At 34.6% G+C, this 15,503-nt stretch overlaps 1 protein-coding gene across 1 annotated transcript; it reads right to left on the bottom strand.

Moving 5' to 3' along the window:
- Nucleotides 1–1,600: 1,600 nt before the first annotated feature.
- Nucleotides 1,601–11,076, bottom strand: LOC104604833 (uncharacterized). The gene is made up of 7 exons (XM_010269376.3): nt 10,281–11,076; nt 8,891–9,031; nt 8,422–8,787; nt 7,032–7,277; nt 5,694–5,786; nt 2,393–2,593; nt 1,601–1,972 (listed from the first exon to the last, which is right to left on the bottom strand). Exons 1-7 carry the CDS (start codon nt 10,602–10,604, stop codon nt 1,757–1,759), a joined length of 1,587 nt encoding a protein of 528 aa, XP_010267678.1. The 5' UTR covers nt 10,605–11,076; the 3' UTR covers nt 1,601–1,756.
- Nucleotides 11,077–15,503: the final 4,427 nt, after the last annotated feature.

The following is a 15,503-nucleotide window of genomic DNA, read 5'->3' on the forward strand; positions in this document are numbered from 1 at the left end:
CGTATTAGGCTGTGTCGGTAGTTTTTTTTTTAGGTTTTACTTATTTTTTTTTTCCAAAACCGGTTCAGAGGGGTTGGTTTAAGGCCCGGTTACCTTCTGAACCAATGGCTGACCCAATATAACCCCTGAAAGGGCATATCGGAAAGCCATGGACACGATATGTATCGGCCAATACGAGCTGATATGTATCAATACTTTGAACCTTGGTGTGGTCATCGCTTTATTTGCTTTATTTCTTGTTCAAGCAGCAAGGTGCATGCTATTTACAATCTATATGAGCAACATCCAAATTGATAGAAACATAAGAACATCTTTTAGATGTTAAATTTTCAAAATGTTTTGGTTGTCTTTTTTAAATTCGACAAATCTTCTCAAACCCCATGAAATCTCTTCTCTCTCTACATGAAGACTGCAATCCTTTTAATTTTACTATTTTACATTATTTCAATATCAACTTGACGGGAACAACTCAGAAATTATTAGGGTGTTGGGATTTGGGTGAAAGTGGAATCTCGGATCCTCTATTTTCTTCATTCTGATTTCTACAAATTGGTGCCAAAAGAACAACTGGGCAGAATCAAGAAAGTGGTAGATTTTTGGTGGGGATGGGAGTTGAGTTGCAGCTTATTTGGAGAGGGCTACCCCCCATTGTTAATCCCATGAAGCCGAAAAACAAAATGAAAGATTTACAAGATTTACGAACTTCTGCACTCGGGCCCCTTTCAAATCTTAGTACTGTCTTCTCCCAATTTTTCTACTTCACATGAATCATTCTGCCGAGAGGTTTTCAGGTTTCAATTTTCCATGAATTCTCCTCGTGATTTGGAGAGAAGTGGGGAATGAGAACAGAGAATCTTAAGCTATTGTATAACAATTTTGGTTTGTTATTTCTGTATGTATATCATTCTCAATGATATCCTTGTTCTTTACTTCTTTTGAACATCTTGTCAGGCAGTAAACTGGATCATATGCTGCTGCTACTAGATTAAAAAAAGTTCCCTATTTGGATCATGTAAGGAAGCTTAATATATGATTCCAAATTTTGCCATTTGGAGGAATCCTGTGACCAACCGGAACCATCCATCGGGTGGTGGACCTTTTGAATTGGCCAAATTATTCACTACTTTGGTTTATATAACTACATTAGCCCTATTCTCCACCTTGTATTAGAGTATGGCCATAGGTTATCTAAATTCTCAATACTCCGATGGGATCCGGTATATTAATGCTGGTGTGAATGCATAAAAAATATTCTAATTTAAAATGTGATCCTAAGAAAGAGCTTATTTTAGGCTTTTTTAGCCATGTTACAGAAGGATGTTAAACTAAAAATGTACACCATGGATGGAGTAAGCCAAAAGGAACATGTGAGGTTCAACAGTCAGACTGACAGACTGACACCTGGAAGTTCCTAGGTTGTTTAGACTCCTTCAAGACTTCTCAATGGATGCAGTTATTACAGGATGGTAGTAATGGCAGTAGACTATGAGCCCATCAACCCTTGGGCAGTGGATCACAGAGGAGTGGCCCCCCAGGTCAAGGAGCTTAGTTTGAATAGGGAAGACAATCCATCACCTCACCCCAACATGGTCAACCCAAGTTTCCAGGAGTATAGTACTCGGCTTCTTTTGCTCATTGCTATAGTCAATAATCAAATTTATAACGCCTATGTTACAAATGACAACTAAATATACAAGAACCTGGTACAGGCAGCAATTATTATGTAGAATATTAAAATAGAATGGAATAAAGAATTTCAGCATCCCTTTGGCCTGTAGTACTCTGGGGGAAGTGATGGACATCTCTCATTCATGTGGGGGTACAGATCCATGGTATTGTATCCTGGTAGCTCCATCCGATATTCCCCTTTAATTTGGCAGAAAGGAAGCTTCACGTTATCACCTTCATTGCACCATTTGGGAAGGCGGCTTGAATTATTCTCAAAAAATTTGAGGGTATATGCATCTTTTATCTGCAATTGGATAAACAAGCAGATGAAATAAATAGCGGGTGTTACTTGCTGAAATTTTACTTTCCAATAGTCCATAATTACTCTACCATAAACATCATTAATCTCTAAAAACTCAACACTATAGAAAACAGTGAAATAAGGTACTTCGTTACCCTTTTTCTCAACCTTCCCCTCTATGTATTATACAATTGGACTAATCTACTGGTAATGAAGTAGCTTATATTTATTAGTTATTCTATCCTTTACCCATGAATGCAGAATGGAAGTCTTGCAAGAGGGGGGGGGGGGGGGGGGGGGGGCTGAGTGCATGCATTCTAAACCATTGTTTCAATGTCTATCCTGACAGTGCAAGATGGTGAATTGTCTTGTACAAGTTCCATAAAAGATTAGGGGTCACCGAGTTATATTGGGTGAACATACTGTGAATTCTGTAACTTGAATGGAGCTGGCAATTGGATCAAACAATCCTGCATGCTTATACATTTCAAGAATGAAGGCAACACATGAAGTTGATTTTCCATCGCTATAAATCCAATCGTCCTGTTCAGGAATTGTCAGCAGTTTATCGAAAGATAATCCACGCCTTTCAGTTTCAACTAATATTTCTGGAAGATCAAGACCCTATACAGAACACAAAATCATTTGGTTCAGTTCTCCAGATAAAAAATCATTATATAATGTGCCATAAACTCATAAACAAGCTTGAAATTGAACCCTAGCAACATGATATCCAGCCTGCATTTGGTTTTCCCAGAAATGTCTTGGAGAATTTCTGCCCATCTTGTATCTCACAATTTGACTGATCAGGAATGAAGTCAAAAGCGAAATGACTTGCCAAAATCAGGGGGCATGGTCGCATGGATCACATTTTTGATCCACAAATCCAATAGTTGCCCCCTACACAAGGGTACAATACCATAATGCTTACTACCATGGTTGTGCTATGAAAACAAGGATGATCAATGTGGAATAAGCTATCTATTGAAATTGGAAGCAGAGGGCTACCTACTTAAGCAGAGAAAGAGAAGCACGATGAAACACTTCTTTCCCTGCATTGTTGATAAGCATAACTAATAATAGACAAGTATTAAAAAACATTCCTCCAAATTGATTATTCAAATACAAATAATTGCCAAACCAGAATAGAAATTGGAAGTTCTTAGCAGAAAAGTTATCTGAGTTATTCCTTCATGAATACATAGTTCATAGAAATTGCAGGAAAATTGCACATACATATAAGTATTCTCTTAGAAGTATGAGAGGATAAGGTGGGGTGTGTAGACAACCACTATTTAATGAAGCTCACCTAAAGATATCAAGAACAACCAATGGGTGATTTCAAGTAGGGATTGTACTAGGAGGGTTCTAAAGGAGGCAATGGATGTGGCCCATGCCTGGTTGAAGCTGTCATGTTTGGTCCAATCCAGGTCAGAGATAGTAAAGCCAGTTAGTTAACATTTGGCCTTGTATTTCATAAACATGACCTGGGTTGAAGTCATTCCCAATGCATATTTATCTAAGACTTTCTTAAAGTGAAACTATATAAAGGATATACAAAATGAGTAAGTAAATAAATAAATAAAAATATAGCATAGTTACAAAAATGAGTACATACTCATAGCCATCCTAGCGCCAGGATAGGCCTATATGTCAGGCCAGTCCAATCCTTGTAGACCCCATATTACGCAGAGCTTGGTATTCAGGTTCATTTTGTCATGGTATTTTTTTAGAAACTCAGCCTGGTGTTTTTTAAAAGTTAAAACTGACTTCTCTTAAAAGTAAAACCCAAAAAAACTTCTCTATAGATGGTTTAGATTCTATTTATTGGAAAGTAAAATGAAACAAGTTTACAAGCACTGGTTTCTCTTTTCAGAAAAGTAATCAAGGTGTATATTGTAAGAACTAGCTATGTCTGCAAGATGTGTTTGAAAAGATTTTTTTTTTATTTTTTTTCTTCTGGAAGCAACTTTTATTGTTTCCAAAAACAAAGCTATTTTCTTGAAAGTTGTCACGCACACTTGCACAGAACTACAAACACCTTTCCATGAACATCAAAAGGGGATCGTTTCCAAATCCATGAAAGACAGAATGAACCACATATTAGACACACCCTTAGTTGGATAAAAATGCCAACCGACACAGCCCAATATATCAATGTTTTCTCAAGTTTTTAGTCTATAATTGATTGCAGAAAATATACAAGATCATAGATGATATAAATCATGGAATCACAATGACTTTTCATTGTAGAAGATCTTGTTTGGTGATAATGTTGTCAAAATCTTATGATTTACAATACAATTCATGATTTGAATCATGAATCCCAAGGGTTTCAATTCAAGTTATATGTCTGAATATTTTTCTAGATTTTTGTTTGAATTTATTTATAAATCTTACGATCTATACATCACCATCATCATCATCATCATCCATGCCTTATCCCAACTATATGGGGTTGGCTACATGAATCCTGTTTTGCCAACATGCTCTACTTAAAACCATATCCACTGTTAAATTATTAGTGCCTAAATCATTTCTTACTACTACTACCCCAGTCCTTTTTGGTCTACCCCCTAGCTCTTCTAGCCCCTTCAACTTGTAACAAATCACTTCTTCTAACTGGAACAATTAGTGGTCTTCTATGCATGTGACTAAACCATCTTAGTCTACTCTCTCATTTTATCACCTATTGGAGCTATTCCTAGGTTCCTACAAATGACTTCATTTCTAATCCTATCATTTCTAGTTTTTCCACTCATCCATCTTAGCATTCGCATTTCTGTCACACTCCCCAACACCTCCATAAAACATAGCTGGCCTTACAACTGTTTTATAGAATTTTCCTTTTAATTTAAGTGGTATCCACCTATCACATAAAAGTCCAGATGCACCCCTCCATTTTGCCTATCCTGTTCTAATTCTTTGGATGACATCCTCCTCAATCTCTCCCTTGCTATGAATTATTGAACCAAGGTACCGGAAATGGTTACATTGAATTATGTCTTGGTCTCAAATCCTAATCGTATAAATCTACTCCATTCACTACAATTCATTTTTTTTTATAAGTAATTCACTACGATTCAAATCAATTCAATTAAGAATTAGTTCTCTACTTTATCATTTTGTCTTCCCTTTATGACTTGTTTTAAACACCTTACTACAAGTTGATTTATTTACATTATTTAAGACCATATATTGAGTTTATTTTCCATCATATGTTGGATAAAGAGCCATTTTATGTGGACTATTTGACTTTCAAGTCAAACTTGATTATATAATCTTAGATTTCTATTGTGTAAGTATTCTATTACTTTAGGTACAATATGGTAAACATGGATTAAAAAATAGGGTAGAATCACTGTATATATTTAATTTTTGGGTATGTATCTATATTTATTTTAGGTACATATCTATGTTTAATTTTTTGACAAGTTTGTAAAGAGTAGAAATAATCTTACGATTTACAATATGATTCATGATTCAATTTGATTCGATTCCACTTTCTGAATGGTTTACAATATGACTACAATTTTCAGAACATTATGGTGGGTTGAAGACCCTGCATGTGCTATGCCATTGAGGAATTAATTAAATGCTCGATCTACCATTTTTCACAGCATATAATTCTGCACACGTGCCAGTTCAATGATCACTCGAGTAATAACAAAGTTTTATTAGTAAAGATCTGGACAACAAAATAGAAAATATATTCTTAAGATACCTCGGTCCCAAGCCGCTTGTTCAAGGCTTCATTCCACATGTTAGCAGCATATTCCGGTTTCATTTGATTCCATATGGTCATAACTGAAGCAACCTGAATGAACAACACAAATTGCACTCAGAACAAATGAATTGAATGATTTACCTCTTATAATGCCCAAATGCCTGGTTCATAATATGTTATATCATGAACTTATATAATATAGTTCATTTAATTTATCTGAGAAACAAAGAAACCATATCAATATGTCCGTTCTATTTTGCTAAGGCTCAGTTTGGAAGGAGTACAAATACATATGGAGAGTGCAAAGCCTTGTATTTTGTATTTTTTGTATGTATTTGTACTCCTTCCAAACTGAGCCTAAATTGCAAAACATGAGAAGTAAATAACTGGAAATCTTCATAATAATAATAAGACAATTCCTGTCCCAGGTTTTGAATTCCATGAATTAATTCACGACTTGACTTTTCACTAAGTCAAGGGTCACATGGTTTTCTTTCCCAATTTAATCAAATTGTAGTTCATCACTGTTCTGCATGATACGCATAGGTTTCTGCTAGTAACAAATCATTCAAAGTAAGGAGAAAATAAAATTCTTTCCTAAATTCCATCTTAATAGGACATTGGTTGAAGTAGTAAGAAATGCTTTAAGCACTCATAATTTAACATGGATAGCACTGAACAGAACGAAATGGCAAAACAGGCTTCATGTATCCAACCTCATATAGTTGGGAAATGGCGAAATTCCATCCTAGCGTTTTTTTTAATCTCAATAACTTTATCAGAAAATCCTTTTTATTTCTCTTTTCCTGCCTTAAATTTCTATTTTTTAATGATATAAATCTCCTATACAATCCATAACACAATTATGTCAGTACTGTAGAGGAAGAACACAGAAGAATCTTTGATGATGCACAAGATTTGTTTAACAAATATTTCAGAGGTAACTGCAACTTAATTATATGTCTTCTAAGGTTGAACTCCCACCTGGTGTTCACTAATTATCAGATTTTATTAAGCACCTCCAGGAAAAATTTGGGCTTGGATGCAATCCCTCATAAGGTCAACAACCAGGTCACTTGCTTTAAGTTTTGAAACAGAATAATCCTACATACTTGAACCGTGTTTTGAGGATAAAAATTATAAACCATAAATTAAATCTAATAATAATAGAGAAATTAAAATCACAGGGAAAAACGTCAATTTTATATTCCAACAAACTTAGGGGCTGTTTGATAACAGCTGAACTGGTTGAAATGGAGACTTATCCAATGGCCCTTTAATCTGAAAAACAAATATCACAAAAAAAAGGAAAAAAATAACCAAGAAAAGAAATACCAAATGAGCATCAATGGGTGGAGGGTAGTTCCCGTATGTTGTGTCTATCCAGCTAAATATCATGTTATGGAAACCATATGGTTTCCCTGCCATGCTTCTTGCATATTCCCAAGCAGCTGATTCATTAAACTTGGCTCGGAGGTCAGGGTGTAAAGGAAGCAATGCGATATGAGGATTGGTATCATCTTTTGTCAGTTCATATTCCCACCATTCATCCCATGGCAACACAGCAATGATATCTTCCCCCTGCGATAAAAATGAAAGAACCTCTTCAACATTGTCTCCCAATTGATATTTCATAGAGTTGTCCCTTTAACTAAATAATTGAACAGTTTGCATAAAGACAGATATATAACAGAAATTCAGCTTTCCCTCAACATTAAAAAAGGAGCTTATCCAACTTGGTACTGGATTGCAAGTATTTATGTTACCCTTAAATCATATACAATCATATTTTTCATACATTATAAGCAAATCATTACTTTGTGAATAGATGCTTTCTTCCTAGGTTGCACATATGCTAGTAAAGTAAACAGGAGTCAACCATGTAATAGTTCAAACTGCATAATAATCTCTAATTAATTCCAACAAAATACAGATAAAAGATGATGGATGACAAAGCCATGTTTGTCCCCACTTGAATATTGACCATAGGTAAAGTGGCCAAAGAATACCATTCCAATCTGGTGATGCTATGTTGCATCAGTATGGGTGTGAGTAACAAAATGCAGTATGTTCATGGACTGTTGGACACATAAACTTGATATGTGCATGTAGCATCTTTCACATTAATACAATATAACTAATGGAGTAATTGGATCTTATCATATAAAGTATAGAACTATAGATAGATTGTAGTTCCATCAAAATACCAGTCACCTGATCATCATTTGTGAAACATGCCAATAAAAATATGACCTTGTTTTTGGCCAAGATACGTTTCACCTCTGTACAAGAAGATGATAATGTTCCACTGTGATTATAAGATAGAAACAATATATGAGTTTATTAATTCTCTTTAAAGATGCACATCTAAAGAGAACTTCCAAGACTGTAGTAGAAGTAGAGCACAGCCAAACAACATTGTTTCTAGCTCTCATCTATCAACTCTTTCAACATCAGAACTGATGTTTGAAATAATCTTAGAACAGGAATGAATACAAAAAAATAAAAATAAAAATAAAAGCAGCAATAATGGTAACAGAAACTGAATTGTGAGATCAATACTACTCAAACATGAAGGATTTCCAAATAGGAACTAGCACTTTGATCCTTAAAAGTGAAGTGTTTGACATGGGTGTGGCAGAGAATAACAACTATGAAGCTTCTAAGAAATTTGAGTTAAAAAACTGAGATGTCATCTGACACTGAGTAATTTATATGATCTTACCTTTTCATTTTCATGTCCAGATTCTCCAACCCAAAGTTTACCTTCAGAATCCTTCAAACAAACAGCAGTATGACCAGCGTAAGATCCAGTAACCCACTTCTCTAATGTCTCAAAACCACCCCATAGCCCTCGAATTTTTGATATTGCTAAGAAATCTCCTGAGTGAATGTCATCAACACTTGTGTTTGTAACCCAAGGCTGAGGACGCTGTGCAAAGGAGGCCTTCATATGCTTCTTGAGAAATGCAAGGTTTGCATTTTCACCCCATCCAGTATTTGAAAACAATGGGAAGACATCCCAGAGAGCTTGAAGGGTTCCTAGCATCCCTGATTCCATAAGGAATATAGAGACCCCATTATGTTTCACCTGATTTCAGGAAAAATAAAAAGACAACTCTAGACATAAGAACATGTTTCACAAATAAATTGGAACAGGTAATTTCTTAGCAAATGGAAAAGTGACAACTCACATATTCGAGCTCGGCTTTTCCCTTCCACATCTTGAACTCAAATGTATGCTCCCGAGCAAGGAAGTAGTAATCCCATGTTACACGGTATGGAGTAGAAAAAATGTAGATATCCATACACGTCCAACTATGAGCTTTGCTAGTCTGGATGAAAAAGCAGAAATAATATTGAAGTTGTCAGATATATGTTTGTATCTGTGATCATCAAACATATATCAATTACATGATACTTTTTACTACATGTTGACTTAAACCAGCTTGAAATCTGTGATCATCAACCATTGCAACAAACACGTATCCTTTTTTTTTTTATCAATTACACGACTTTACTAGAAACACAAAAACACTGCCATACATGTAAATAACAAAGGAAAATAAAAGAGAAAGAGCTCATCAAACATGTATATGTGAGATTGTTAACCCATTGCCAATACCTAACATGAAAATGAATATGTATGTGTGATTTGACCATCAGTTTTGATTCTCCTGTTGTTTGGAACACTATGCAAGAACACCAAATGCATCTTTTTTGTTTTTTTGCTGGACAAGCACCAAATGCATCTAGGGAACTAGATTTTTTTGTACAATTATGCCACTAGAGATAGTAGAGAATACACAAGTATCTGAAATTAACCATGCAATTAAAACTCACATAGTCAAAACTATAATAAAATTAGAATATTCCCAAGATTTATAAGTACAATAGAACTAACATAACAAACATCTCGATAGTATCAAATTAGAGAAGAAAAGATGGGTTCCTTCAGATTGCAGTAAACATAGGAAGAATCAGAAGCTAACTAAACGCTGATAAGCAGCAGTCTGAATCCTCTAAAATTAGTTAAAATTGTCCAACACTACCAAAAAAAAAAAAAAGAGACCACGACAGTTAATTTTCCACTAGAATTGCAAGAGATTAAAAGCAGAGCAGGGACTAGGGGCTGCGTGGCATAACTGTTAAAAAAGAAGCCTAAGACACATTGATACTTAACCATTCATGGATGAAAGATCCCGGATAGAAATATAAAACCAGTTCCACCAAAATTATCTGGAAACTTCCAAGCATTTAAAACACACACAAGCACAACGCTCCAAATCCTCCAAACTAGAACTCTGAACAATTCCAAATAATAAGCTTTCTAAACAACAGAAAACAACACAAGTGAGAAGTGACCAATAAAGGATGAAGAGCAGAAAATATAACAGTTAAATTATTGATAAAATCAAGAGAAGAAGAAAACAGTTCTGTGGGATTAAATTAGGTAGAATTGTTTAGGAGCGAGATTACTCAGATATCAAGTTCTCCAAAACTTGTCCAGAATCTTCCAATGTTGAACAAATTTGAATAAGTACTCTTAAGAGAAGAAAACCCAGAATACTGATTCTTGTTTACCTTGATATGAAGTGTCCCTCCACCAAATTCACTGCCGCTCTTGTTGTGGAATTCCATCCAAGCACTGTTCTTATAAAAGCAAGCGCCCTTCCACTCCACAGTACTGTTAGATGATGAGGCAGCACCAACGAAAGTGGGGAGAAGATCAACAGCATTTCGGAGAGAGTTGAGAATTGGCCAAGAAACCTGTCTGGGTAATAAGGGAAGAATGTCATATGGGTAAAACGGTGCTTTCCAAGCATACCCATGTGAGAAAGCCAAAGAGAACAGAAGAGAAAAGATGAGATAACGCTCCTTGAAAGCAGGGCAAAGCAAAGAGCCCATGAATTGAGAACAGAAGACTTTCAGAGAAGGAGAGAAGAGAGAAGGCTGGAGTCTGGAGTCTGGAGTCTGGAGTCTGGAGTCTGGAGTAGAGATGATGTCTTCAATTGAATCTCCATCTCTAATATTTAATTAACTTCTTAAAAGGACGAAAATATCCTCCAGCGTATAATTAGTCTGGAGTCTGTTTAGATCGAAGTTTGACATTAATAAAAGAAAAAACCGTCCTTTACTCAATTCTTGCCGGATCTGATAAAACTTGATTGATCTTCAGCGTATAATTAGCAGATTTCGGGCAGTATGTTTTCTCAGCTCGTCTGGTTTAACAATCTATGGCTTCATTCACAAGTCACAACAGAGCGCCAAGTGCTTCACTTGGAACATGGAATCTGAAGCCAAAGCCAAAGAATATACCCAGATCCCAATTCTGATGAGCGGGCGTTTAACACGAAGTAGAAGAACAGCCCGAGCCCACATCCAGAGTTTAACTGTGTTGCCTGTTAATCCATTATTCACATTGAACTGAACCTACGAAAACGAGGGACAATAGAAGACTTTCGTGGTGTATACGTATCTCTAATTACGGTCAGGAATTATAATCTTGTCGTTTCTTCTTAAAATCTTGGCTGCAATCTGTCTCGAGTCTTGACTGATCTACGACTTACGAGTTACGAATACGACCGAGACCATGGCGTCAATTGCCTATTTCGGACTGTTAGCTGAACGTGATGGATGTGTAGCGGGCCGTGGAACGAATTATAGTGCCCCCACACCTGGGCCCAGCCCACAGTCATATGTTAAATGGTTGTGGGTCCTATGACTGGTGTGGCAGGTGTGGAGTGTTATCATTGATTTCAATGCATCCTGATAATTTACGTGGTGTTTGACAAGTGTCTTTGGAGTTTTTAAAAGCTTGGAAGATTAAGGCCCAGTTTGCGGTGTATCTTTTCATGAGGGCTATCGGTTGTTTAAGAGCCCAGTTTCATCTTTTCCCATTTAGTTAAGAAAAAATTTAGCTGTGAAAAGATGCACCTCTAACCAAATGTTTTATAAACTGTTAAGACTTGCCAAGCAATACCTAAAACTTGATATTTCTCTGCTTTACAATGAAAAATAATAAGGAACCAATAAGACCTATGCAAAAATTTGGAAGCTTCCAATAAAGCCTCGAGAAATTTCCAAACGGCACTTTAGATGAATCAATTGATAATATATTCTATTGTTTAAAGGTGGTTTTCATAACCATTTAAATATACCTTGAAACATGAGCCCACATGACACAACTAGAAGAACCCCATTGGAATACCACATGCCCATAAAATATTAGGTTTCCATAACCCCGGTTTTACTTTTACGCCTCCCTCCCCGGTAGGAAATACGGTTTATCTTTTTTCTTGCAAATCAAACATTAGAGTCAGACCGTTTAAGAGGGATTTGAGAAGTGACGCTGAACGGCGTCAATTGTTCATGGGAGTGCAAGTTTCAAGTGCTCAATTTACATAATTAGAGTTAGAGGGGCCCTTGCGAATTGCGATGCATGGGAAAATCCGCCTGAATTTATGATTCGTACACCATTCATTCCTGTTGGCAATGATGGCATTAGGGCTGTCGATGGATCATTATTATTTTACCGTTCGAACTGAATCAATTTTCTCAGTTTTGGTATAATTTTGTCCCATGGGTCAATTTGGTTTTTGCCTATTCAAACCAGAACCAATAATTATATATATGTACTAGCATGGGCTTTATTAAAATAATTTAAGCAAAAGAGCTAGGGGTGTAAATTGCTTGTATCGATTAATAGTTTAATCTCAAATAAACTGAACCAACTCATGAACACTTCTAATTTTAGCAAAACTAATAGTTTAATCTCAAATAATTATTGAAATTTTTTTATTAAATAACAAAACTAAAATAGATCTGTACATAATTATTGAAAACATGTTTATCACAAAATTATAATAAATAATTACTAAAAATATAATAAATAAAAATTTTATTATATATAAATATATATTAAAATTTTAAAATTATTATTAATAAATATCAATTTTCTAAAATTTATTTGCTAGAATTATTAATTGATATAAGTGAAATAATTCTTTTATTATTAGTACATTAATAATTGAAATTATTACTACATTTTTTATATTTTTAATATCTATAAAAATATTTAAAAAAATATTACTATATTTTTCATTATTTCAATAATATTTAAAAAATTTCATATTATTATTACCAAATATTATTAAATCTATTATAATTATTTTTGTGTTTTTGATAAATTTTTTAAGGTTATGACATAATTTCTTTATTTAATCTATTTTATTTGTTTTTAAATAATATTTACAATATGATTTAGTTATTTTTTTAATATTTAATATATTTAAAATTAGTTATTCACAATATTATTTATCTATTTAAATAATATCATTATTTAGTTATTTCAATATTACGTATTTTTTGAATTTCATAATCCATAAAATTATGAGTTATACTATTATTACATAATTTCGTTATTAATTTTATAAAATATAAAATTATTATTAATTCAAATATTATGAAATCTATTATAACAATTTTCTACTTTTAATAAAATTTTTAAGTTTATTACATAATTTCGTTATTTTAAATATTTAAAATTTAGTTGTGTTAAATATTTTGTTATTTAAATATTTTAAGTAAATTGTAAAATATTTAAAATTTTGTATTCTTTAAGTTTTATTTATTTTTAAGTTTTACATAATATTAATTATTTTGCTAATAATATTTAGCTATTTTTTTTATATTTTGTTATTGAAAATTTTAAATAATATATATTTTATTAATTTTTAATTTTTATTATTTGAATCATTTTTAAATTGAATAATTTGTAAAATTATAATTTATATTGTTAGTATATAATTTTGTTATGAATTTCATAAAAGTAAAAATATTAATATTTCGAATATTATTAAATCTATGATAATTTTTTTGTATTTTTAATAAATATTTTAAAGTTATTATATAATTTAATTATAATATTTAAATAATTCTTAATTTTTTTAATTCAATTTTTCTTTTGATAGATATAGAAGAAAAGTGGGGGATAGGATAAATAGGAATTATGGATAATTTATGAGAAAGTGGGTGATAGTGGTTGCACTTGGCTATATTAGATTAGATTTTGGTAGAGATATATTTTAGGAATGGATATCAAAAGAGATAAACATAGAGGAAAGACGGATGGGCCTGGGATGTCAAAATGAGAGAGGGAGAAGGGAGTGATGAGGTGGCTTCATGAGGGAGCAAGGAAGGCTAAAATGAATAGGGGATGAGAGTTTTGGTAGGGGTAAGGGAGAAAGCTCAGGCCATGATGTGGCATGTTTCTACTTTAGAATATATATATATATATATATATATATATGTGTGTGTGTGTGTGTGTAATTTGCACGTCACAATTTTTTATCATAATGATGATGATAGTAAATAATATGTTTTCAAAATTTTCTATAATTTTTTTCTTATTTATCACACTTGTTTTTGTTTAATATGATAAATATACAATATTAGAGATATGCCCAAATGTCTTCTACATTTTTTTTATTTGTAGTTTTTTATACTTTTGTTTGTTTTCATCATTTTTAATTTTTATTATTATATAATTATGACAGCAAGGGTTACACATTTACCTGAAAGGTTGAATTGTTGACTTGCTACCAAATAGGAAAACAATTCTGTTTTGGGTTGGTTTTAAATTTATATTTTATTTCTATTATCAATAAAACAATTCTTCTTTGGCACACTTATTTTTTTTTTAATATGGTTAATTAATATAAGAGTTAACTAGTGGGGACCCGTGCGATGCACGGGATTTATTAAGCAAAAGATAAAGAATAGAAAGGGTCATTTACTAACATACCCTTATAGTTTCATGGATTTACTAAAATCTACCAAATAGTTAGCATTTTACTAAAACACCACTTATAATCTGCAACGGATTTAATCAATCTTCCATTAGATGATAGTGGAAAATGATAGTTGATGGAGGACGGTTTGACCCGACCTATGAAACGACGACACGTGGACATTGACTCAGCGCAAGCAACAACTCAACATTATAGCCTAGTGACGGGCCCATAAAGTAGCTCGCTACATTGTAGCCCGAAACAGGAGAAGCTCGCCACAACGCGAACTCCGGGTTCCCCGAGCTACCTTTGAAGGGACGCCCCAAGGCAACTTTAGCTCACAAATGAGTCGCCTGGCCTACACCTCCTCCCCAGGGTTAAGGCACCCCGAGCTGCCTTCGAGCTCGGGGTCCTCTGACCTTTCCTAATACCCGAGATCCTCCCAGTGGGTCTCGGGTCACTCTTAGACAGGAACACACCGATTCGCTGATAGGTACCCCGAGGTGAAGACACCTCGGGCTAGATAGCTCGGGCTAGACTGCTACAAGCAGCTCGTCGCTTACAAGATAGCCCAACACAGGGTAGCTCGGCATGTCACAGGAGGATCTCCTGCCCGACCATCATACCCGACAAATCTGGGGACAACAGCCATGTCCCTCATCAGACAACGCCGTGCCTGTCACCTTTAGAGGGTGCCTTACACCCGACAGGCACATACCCTGCGGTGACGGCCCCGCGCGTGCCACCTCAGCCCTGCCAGTAACGGCTGTGGCAGGATGATAGTGGCGGTTATACCCGCCCTCTCAAAAGCCAAGGGGCCAGAGGCAACGGATTTCTGTTATAAGGAGCTTAGTATCAAGGAGGACAGGTATGATCATTATCATCTTCTACACTCGCGCTATCTGTACTCTTAGCCTTCATCTTCTCCTTGCTTCTCCTACAGAGTACTAACTTAAGCATCGGAGTGTTCCCGCCGGGCAAGCCCCCGGGGATTCTTCTTCTTCTCCATCTCAGG

This window comes from Nelumbo nucifera, chromosome 1 (genome assembly GCF_055504915.1).
Source record: "Nelumbo nucifera cultivar China Antique chromosome 1, China Antique-T2T, whole genome shotgun sequence".
Classification (NCBI taxonomy): Eukaryota; Viridiplantae; Streptophyta; class Magnoliopsida; order Proteales; family Nelumbonaceae; genus Nelumbo; species Nelumbo nucifera.

Excerpts from the sequence above, each read along its gene's own strand:
- LOC104604833 (XM_010269376.3), bottom strand. The coding sequence starts at position 10,604 with ATGGGCTCTTTGCTTTGCCCTGCTTTCAAGGAGCGTTATCTCATCTTT. Across the intron at positions 5,787-7,031 it reads CACCCATTGATGCTCATTTG|GTTGCTTCAGTTATGACCAT; the intron begins GTATTTCTTTTC and ends TTGTTCATTCAG. Across the intron at positions 2,594-5,693 it reads ACAAGCGGCTTGGGACCGAG|GGTCTTGATCTTCCAGAAAT; the intron begins GTATCTTAAGAA and ends TGTTCTGTATAG.